Source organism: Rhyacophila brunnea, unplaced genomic scaffold (assembly GCF_057557595.1).
Source record: "Rhyacophila brunnea isolate RB1 unplaced genomic scaffold, BYU_Rbru_1.0 scaffold_12, whole genome shotgun sequence".
Lineage (NCBI taxonomy): Eukaryota > Metazoa > Arthropoda > Insecta > Trichoptera > Rhyacophilidae > Rhyacophila > Rhyacophila brunnea.
Window position 1 is genome coordinate 24,096,348 of NW_028232774.1, and position 10,277 is coordinate 24,106,624.

General features: G+C 31.7%; 1 protein-coding gene across 4 annotated transcripts in view; it reads right to left on the bottom strand.

The window, feature by feature from the left end:
• The window catches only part of LOC147077958 (uncharacterized), a 43,799-nt gene extending 34,003 nt beyond the window's left edge, over nt 1–9,796 (bottom strand). The window contains exon 1 of one of the 4 annotated variants that reach the window (XM_085961012.1): nt 8,924–9,796. In XM_085961012.1, coding sequence (XP_085817138.1) covers nt 8,924–9,346 — 423 coding nt within the window. In that variant the 5' untranslated portion in view covers nt 9,347–9,796. Of the gene's footprint in view, nt 1–6,912; nt 7,396–8,923 lie in introns of those variants that run through there. The other 3 variants (XM_085961013.1, XM_085961014.1, XM_085961015.1) reach the window with 3 other exon arrangements.
• Between the last annotated feature and the right edge of the window lie 481 nt (nt 9,797–10,277).

Here is a 10,277-nt window from a genome sequence, read left to right on the forward strand (position 1 = left end):
ATGGGGAATGAATTTAAAAAAGTGGGGTATTCCGCGGTTGAAGCGTAGAGAAGCTATAATTAGTAGGTGCAGTAAATGTGGAAGTCAGTGACACATGCTAGATTTTATAATCCCGCCCTCTAAAAAATCAATAACAAATATTTTTTCAAAATGGACCTCCCCCAAAGCATTTTTCTGTTGCCGCAGAACGTAACTATCCCACCAATCCAGTGACCTGAGTTGAATTTTCAGGCATTTTCTACCTCCTTGGTATGACTAGAAATTTGTCAAGCGATTGTTTTTAAGGTTCTTGGCAAACTGTATCACATGATAGACACAAAGTCCAAAATATATTACTTATCACATTACATGGCGGTGATTCATATGGACAAAAAACAATGATTAAGTGTTTAAGTTTTCTATATTCTCAAATTTCTATTTGCATGATAATCATAACATTATTCATATATTATATTATGTACTAACGTCATTCAAAGACAATAGAAAAGCATAGATCATCAGAAAGTTATGTTGCTACATAGACTAGGTATTGCAAACTTTTATTCACTTATGATAGAGGTATATTGGCAAATAATACGTCAGCGATTGTTTATAGAATCGATAATATAATAATTAAGTAGTGATTTATTTGTAAAAATAATTCCATCTACTCAATAGTCTTTTTTCGGCTTCATTTTCATATAATTAGTTTCTGTCTATATCAGTGTCAATCAAACGTAACCTTTTCTATGCCTCACAATGGCAGTATTTGACAGGCTGCGGTTTTTTAACGACACACGTTGAATGTAGAGCATAGCTCTTACTACAATTGCTGTAATAATGATAATTAGGTCCTAGTATTTCATATTTATTCAAACAGATGTCACTGTGTGTTCAACTTTTTAGATTATGCAAATCAGTCGACAGTGGCTAGTAATTTGACTTTAAGGTCGAACGAGATAACTCAAGAAATTTGTATGTGCGGCCTGTCGATGACGGCCTCATAGAGCGAGATAACTCGCTGAAGGCATAGAACCGGTTAATAAACCATTTTTTTTATTCGAACGATAATTCACAAAATTTAAGAATATAACATTCTTTTACTGGACATAAATAATTTGAAAACACTTCTGAGATACATATAACCACTAGAAAAAATCTTTTCTCTTTAAAAAAACCCAGGAGGATTCGAACCTGCGCATCCTGGGATTCGCGCCCATGTGCTCTGACCACTAAGCTATACATGTCCTATTTAATTGCGACAAAGTTAATTAGTGGTTTTTACAATACTTTTGAAGCGCTTTCTAAATTAGGTTACTTTTTGCCAATTGGCCTTTACATTTTAAATCAAAGCATCTTGTTTCATAGCACACTAAATAAAAATTAAATATACTTTATTTAATATGAATAAATCTATCTATATCTTGAGGTAACAATAAAATAAAATTGTTTTATCAATATCCATAAGTAGGTAATGAGGATTATAATTATATTAGTGAAAAGGATGCAATTGACTTTAGGGACCGGCTGTAATCTAAGCGCTGAGAAACCTAATAAACAGCAACAGAGAGTTTTAATGGATGTAGTGGCTAATCGAGGATATTGACTCTAAGCCGAAATCCAAAATGATGAGATGTAGGAGAATGTAGCTCAGAAACCGAGGCGTTGTGCGCAGGATCGTTCTTCAAATCTATTCAATTTTATTCAACTGTTAATTTCAGGTGTGTACCTTCGTATCTTGGGAAACTACTCGTACATTTGATAATCAGTATGCTACACGGCACACAGTTTGGCAGACACTGGTCTATATAGTGATTTTCTTCAACATTATCGGCTCAATTGTCTATAATTCAAAAATCTTGCAAAGGAACATGGACCCACATTTTTTATTACTTATGTAAATTTCTATTATCTAATTTGAAGGATTTTACAAACAGTTTCCGTTCATAACAATTTTTTTTGGATAAATCAATTGATCTACAGACTCATAAGACTGCCATTTTAATCTTAAAACCTTTTTCTAAGTGACATCACTTTTTCAATAACCTTTAAATTTAAATTAAATACATAATAAAAATTTAAATAGCTAAAAATATACATCCATAGGTATCTCAGTTTCGTAGAAACGGCGCTTGATTGAGAATGAATGCATGATGCAGTCCAGCTAATGAAAGACTGGCTAAGCGAGGTTCGGAGGACATAGAAGAAAGATGGTGCTAAGTTGTGCAAGTGTACTCAGTATACTGCCGTACTAAGCACAGAGGCCGTATCTGCATTTTAGGCAAGTTGGGAGATCTGAGCTTTCATATTATTTTACTTTTCCTGCTAATACTGGGGAACTTTTTATTTATTTTATTTGCCTATAATAGTTAATTTTGGTTTAAGATTTGTTTACATACCTTGAAAATTTGATTTATGTTATTATTATTATTATTATTATGTATTGATATTAGCCATATATATGTCAGATACGGCTAATATGCCTTAGTAAATGATAGTTACAACCAAATCGCTTAGTATTTATCGAGTTTATTTCTCAAACTCCGTAGATACGGCTATTAAAACCCTTGATTTCTCCGTAACTATAGCAGTTACGGCTTGGATTTATTCACCGATCTTATACAAAAACTCTGCAGAATCCAAATATCTAAAAACATGAAAATACCTAAATACGTCAGTTACGGCCTCTGTGCTTAGTACGGCAGTATATAGCGCTGGCGATGGGTGGAGGTAAGCTGTTAAGATCTGACATAAATAGTGCACACTAAGCTTAGTCAGTCATATATATTTGTTTTCATTGAACTAAGACTACAATATGCAGTGTAAGTTAAAAAAAAAAATTAAACCCTGCGCAACCAAGCCATAATAGGTAAATAGGCAAAAAAAATAGTCTATCTATAAAATATCTAAAATTATGCTATTAAACCATACATAGTTTTAGATATTTTATAGATAGAAGAATATTTTTTATCTCTTATGGTTTGGTTTAGGCAGGTCTTAATGGATTTAAAAAAAACTAACCAACACCATCTGTAATATGTATTCTAAATTCAACGAAAACAAATAAGCATGACTGAAAAAGTGTGCACTATTTTTGTCGGATCACACATAGCATACTTACCTACCTAAACTATTATGGTTTGGTTTAGGCAGAGTTTAATTGATTTTTAAAAACTAAGCAACACTATCTGCAAATTATTGTAGCTTAGTTCTATAGATGCTGTATCTGGTGTTTCTTGGTGGCACGAAACACAACATCTATTATATTGTTTGGCAGAAGATTGATTCTTATGCGTGTGTGTGACAAGGGATTATCGGCACATTAAGGAAACACTTGATTTGTCATTTCGTAGTATTTATATTTCATCGCACAATCACACATTACTAATTGCGAATATATTATGCACATCTTACATTATAACGTTTTACAATACTCTAGCAACACTTTTGCGGACAGGTGTGTCCAGGCGAACTCTACTGCTGGAAGCGAGTTAATAATGTCCTGTTATTTGGGGTATCCGTTTCTCGGTTCTCTATACGTCAGCATGGGCATAGACAACCGTATGACAGCTTGGTAAAACCTCTACAGTTCAATGAAAACAAATAAGTATGACTGACAAAGTTTAATGTGCACTATTTATGTCGGATCTTAATAGCCTACCACCTCCACCCTTCGACACTGGTATAGGTAAATCATTCTACAGTGGCACCAAAGGCGTTTCGCGTGTGTATTGGAATTGTCTGCTGCAATACCTGATTCAATGCTAACAAACAATATCTACCACTACAACTGCAAGTCGCTTTTTCCGTACCCATGGTGCCACTGTAGAATGATTTACCTATATATAGCAATCACATCAGTGACATACTGCTTGTTGGAGGGGCCTAAGCGATGGATAACCGAATAGTGCACACTTGGACAGTCACATGTACGGGGGCCTAAGTAGATAATAATATATTACTATTGATAAACTACACTAATATATTATGAAATCAAACTGTTTAATTAACTATTTTATGAGTGACAAAGATACCTATAAGTACTTTCACATTTGGTTTTAAATGTGGCTAATTTATCATATACCTATCTTCTTGGAATAGAATATAGATAGTGAGAAGACATATTATTTTCATATTTAGAACTATTTGAGTTCCTTTAATAAGTTGTGTAATTATTTTTTTACCCAGGACTGGAATTGCACACTGCTTTCATAATTAACCAACAGATCGTGTCATCAATCTTCATACAAAACATATTCTCGATTATTCTTTAATAATTGCATATTAATGACTATGTACATTATTATATTCGGTATAGATGTTGCTAGATATTACAGCGCGTGATTTATATACACATAAGTACTTATAATATTATACTTAAATGTTTTATATTAAAAATGATTTTCCAAGGTAAACACTAAATAATCATTTAGAAATGAGTCTTCTCCACAGGGTCACATAGTAAGTACTCTTATCAAAAAAGCATTTGACAATAATACTTAAATAAGTATGTAATATTAAAAGCTAGTGGATATTATTGTTTTTGAAATTTACTTATTCTTCATGTTGTTTAAAAACAATGGATAAGTATGGGTAATTATCTCTTTTTATTAAATTCTAGGTAAAAAAAAATGATTTGATTTCACATTTGAGTAGGTACTTACTTATATAAATAAGTATTTACCGGTTTCTAAGACAAAAATCAAATCTCGTGACCAAGGTTATCTAGTAAATAATAAATAAAATGCATAATCTCAATTCTTAAAGAGCATTAAAAGATGGCACCATAGAATCAAAACGGAGAAAAAATATTGAAACTAGTAAAAAAATAATTTCGAGTAAATTCATAACCTTAGAAGCATATAAAAATTAGGGAATGATACTTATACTAAGCTTGCCATGTCACATTAAGTTGGAACGTTTCAATACAGAAATATTTATAACTTTTTTATGAATTTGTCAGGAAATTTAATCCAATAACGAGAATTAACAGATGACACTAGGTAAGTAGGTAGGTACCTATCTAATATATTTTTTTCATAACGGCCAATAATTCGTCCTATGACTGCCAATCAGAGATAATGGCTTACTAAAAGTTACCTACCTCATTTTCAATTAATCTATACTCCGGACTTGTCCACAATTATCAAATCCAACAGGACTCATAGAGTTCATCTGAACTTTTAAAATTTACTTTGAGGTGCTGAGAAATAAACTAATAAAAGTGTTTAAAGTTAAATATGCAATTGTAAATTCCACATATCCGTTTTCAATATTCTATAAATGAGGTCTCGTTTTCAAATGATCCTTTATTACTATTCAATGAAAAAATGTTGATATTTCTATATGTTTACGTATGTATCAATGTTTTTAGTGTTTGAAGGAACATTCAAATTATATATGGTTACTATGAAAATAATAATGACATTGTATGAGTGGCGAAGGGTGGAGGTAGGCTTTGGAGATTTAACATAAATAGTGCACACTAAACATTGTCAGTCAAACTTATTTGGTTTCATTAAACTAAGAATATAAATTGCAGACGGCGTTGATTAGTTTTTAAAATTTAATTAAACCCCGCCTAGTCCGAACCATGATAGATAAAAATATTCTTCTGTCTATAAAATATCTAAAATGACACCATTAAATCATACATATTCAAGGATAAAGTACCTACTTATATTTACTTACTTACTAAACTATTGGATATAGTAAGTACTATTGTGTAATACAAACGTAAGTATATGGTCAAGAAGTTATGGTTGGTAAGTAGACTATACCCAAGTGGGCTGACAAAAATATTCAAATTTTCAATATAGCTTAGCGGTAATGTAACATGTTTAACAGTCATAAAGTATTGAAACCAAGTTCCAATTTTGACTTTATAATAATATAAGTAATATATATTTTTATTAAAATATCCTCGAAAAAACATACATTTAGCGAACAACCAATCAGTTTTAAAAAAAATCACTGTTAAACAGAATTTAGATATATAGGAGGAGGCCAACACCCACAGTGGATAAAAACAAGCTTGGGGATCTTCATAAAAATTATTAATTATTTTATAATAATAATTAATGAGGATTTAAACTTGAATAATAAGAGGTATCAAGAGAATAATTAGGTAGGTAGGTAAAAAAATGTAACAAGAACTAATTAACTTTTGAGGTGTACTTAATAATTTATTGCCAACCGACTAAAATATGAATGAGCAGCTTTTTATATGTTTAAAAAGCAAACTTTCCATTCTCAATGTTAATTATTACTGCTTACTTTACCTACTACACAAACACACACAGTCACAGACAGATGGTAGTTGCGTACAAGTATTCTTATGTGACTATGTGAGTATTTATCTATCCACCAATACTAATGTACAAAAGTAGAGAGAGACTGTAGAATTTACTGTTAATGTATTCAATTGTAGGCAGATTAAAGAAATGGGTGTGTGTGAATAAAAGCATTTATTAAACAACAAGATGAGAACCATTTTGAGTTACTTATAATCTATGAAGAAAACCAGTTGTCTGGTAAGTATTTGAGATCACATGATAACTACAGAGGAATAAAAACCAGCAGGGAGGGATAAAAAAACCATGTTCATAAATTTTCACATTCCTTAAAAAATATTTATTTTAAAATAGGGAGGTAATTATATTTTTAGATTGGAAGTACCAGCACAAAATTAAATAGGTAATTATAAAAATTTTGAGGGCAAACACTGGCTGAAATAATATTGCACAAATTATACCTACATAGGTATAGGTACCCTAAATTTGAAAAAAGAACAAAAAGAGAAAAAATACTACCAACCTAATGCACGCTATGTAGGTGGTACCTACCTACGTAAATTATAATATAAAATGGGGGCAATTATATCGAGGAAAGTAAGTAAGCCGGAAAGTGTAATATTATTAATTAGGTACATACCTTGACGTAATTCACTTTAAACTTTTAATAATTAAAATTCACTTAATTAATGACGTCATCAAAAAATCGATATCCAATTAATAGGTAAAAGCACGGAATGTTATATTAATAATATTGTTTAATCGACATTATATATTATCACTGATCATAATTAATCGGAGATTATCAATTTTAATTATCATATTAATGATTATCTTCAATCATAACTTAAAATGAAACACATTTCCGAAGTCTTAATTTGTGAAAGCAATAATAAATTACGTCAAATTAGAAAAAAACGCGAACTGTCAAAATTCTTATTATTTAGATGTGTGTACTTATTTCTACGTCAACTTTGGCGATTAGTTTTAAATCCCGTTTCCAAATATCGGCTCCGACTAACACAAATTCGCGTTTTGGTGGTTGGGAAATAATAGATTATTAATATTTTTATGACATCTGTAACAGTCCTATTGCGCAAATCACCGTTTTATTGAACGCAATGGAAAAATTTGTTTCATGTGAATGTCAGTTCGCGAAATAATTAACCAAAAATATTGTATAGGTACATAGTAATATTTTTTTCACGGATGCGCAGAACACGTCATTATGCAACGTTCGAGCGCCGAAATATTGCGAGACATTTTTCTTCACACAATAAATTATCAGAAGGTACTCCAGACAATTACGTCCAAGCCTGGCGAATTTCGACAGTTTTAATGCATTTACTTACATTATTATTCTCCGACCTAAAAAAAATAACACGAACTGACAGTTTACTACGCTTCATCTGGACCCGGCTGTATTCGTAGGCAATGTTTGTTGAAAAGTATATGTCGGAATCATTGCAGGTGTCATTCTGGTATCGATTATATTCGAATATGACCATTTTTTAACATGGTAAAAACACAATAAATATTAATGTATAGAGCCGTTATCGTTATACCATGAACCTAAGTAGTGCCCACCACCACCCGTCATATATGCACAACCGTGGATATGCACGGCCGCTTTCTATGACGCTTTAAACGTGTCTGAAAGAAGTGATTTTAAGTGCTCATTCCGTCCCGAGACGGAGCCACACGGGACTGATGCTGCAACCATCACAATATTATAAAAGTAAAATATACCAATAAGGGTTCGCGCGAATAGTTTTTCTTATCACAATTATTATTATTATGTAAATATAGGCCCAATGACAGTAGTGTAGTAAAACAATATTGTAGTAGTGGAAGTGAAACAATCATAAATTCAGACTTTGAGAAAATCACATAAACATAATGTGTCGAAACGAAATAATAGTTTATAAGAATTAGGTACTTACTTAATTACAATATTTTATTTGTATCAGCATATTAAGATTGTTTATAATCTTATAACAAATCCATACTAAAATAACCTCGGTAGCCGAATTTGAATTAGTAATAAAGTGAGTATAATAAATATTATGTACCTACCTAATACAGAGTTGTTATTTTAGGCCTTATGAATAGACATACCACATTCCTGAACAAGGTAGGTATCCCGCGACAATATGGCATGGTGTGGACAACACACAATAAAAATGGTTGATAATTTATTATATTTTATACATAATTGAGGTTTTCATAATGCAATAATTATTAGAACACAGCTGTAGATAGTTGATACGTGTAACACAGATATACCGTAATTTTTGTTAATGAGAAGATTCGAACGAAATTCCAGGTGCGCTGATCTACCAAAGCGTGGGAAATTAAGAGCGAGACCACGTACCTAACTAGGTAATAGTAGGTACGTACCTATCTATCTACCTGCCATACAAAACTTTGTATGTGTTGAATAATTATTTTAGGAGTACTTATGAAATGTATTTTTGAATATGGAACACTTCATTGATTTAAATTTGAATTTATGTTTTTACGGCTAATGAATAAATTCAAAATATCCGCGGGAAACCTGACAAATAATATGTTTTGTAAATGGAATAAGTTTAATTTTAAATTACCAACTAAATGATGGGTGTTTTGAAATAGGCCATGTAAATACATACCGTTTTTACTTTTACAACAGGATGATCAGATGTGGTCTGGTTATCGCTATCATAGTCTGCAGTCTCATTTTCCGTGGCACCGCTTTCCCCGACACTTTCAAAATCAAATTGATCAGAACTTTGGTCTTCCTTTCCTATATCCGAATTCCCAATGAAGCTACCGTACTTGCTGACATCAGTACTGTCATCTGTCATCATTTCTTTTACATCTTCTGGAATTTCACACACGACAGATTTAACGTAAGAATTATTGCTAACGATAATGTTATTATCTCCGTCAAAACACGCCTTCGATTCGTCGACAGATAAAAATTGACGCTTTTCAAAAAAAACTTTATTCTCTTCTATGCCATCATCCGACGCTTCTGGGGAGATGCTTCCGTCAACTTTTACATTCTTTCGATAAAAAGAAGATAAATCCATTTGAAAGTAGAACACTAACTATTCCGTCCGATTCGAAGCGAATTTCAACGAGATTATTATTAAAAAACATAGTTTATAACTTTATTAATCAATAATAACGGGTTTTAAATTATTACAACTAGTTCAGGTATGCATTCATGTAAGATATTTACCCACGTAATTAGAACATTAGTAACATTTTTGTTTGTAGACACTACTTGACCTCAAAAACTTTCGTAACTTATCTAAAACGTTTCACTGAACAGTCGGATTATTGGTACACCAGAAAACCGGAAGGTATTGTAATGTTGATAATTTGACGAATCCATCGCGAACGAAAATGTACATTTCCACTATTTTTGTAGGAGCGATTAATAATGGATACACACCATCGTAATAGAAATAAAAACTACTTGTGTTTTGTTGAAAAGAGACAGCATTCGTCATCTCTTGTTGACATCAGTTGACAGCTCATACTGTAATACGGGTTGCTAGTTTAAGATAAATAATTCCCAAACAAAAAATAAATTAAAAGTGTTTTTTAAAAATCGTCTGAAATTTTTACTATGAAATAAATAAAATATGCTTTTATTTTAGAAAATGACCAAGGGATCATGAGTGTCGTCATCATAATAATCCATTATTTTATATAAATTAACTTATACCTCTAATATATTTTATCAATACCTACCTAGTTGGATTTGGATTTTGGATTTGTTCCAGCAAACGTTTCTAATAGTTTGACAATACAATTACTGATTTCTGACAAGTGCACACGCGCATTAAATAAAGCGGAAATGGTTTGATATTTTGTCTTTCCAGAAAAATCTAGTACCTAGTCATAAGAGGTTGTGTTGAATGGTTGTATGTGCAAATGACAGCCTGCAGTAAGGCATACCTTTATGAGACTAAAACCTTACGTTCTCGGTTATTTGTCAACCCAACTGCCACC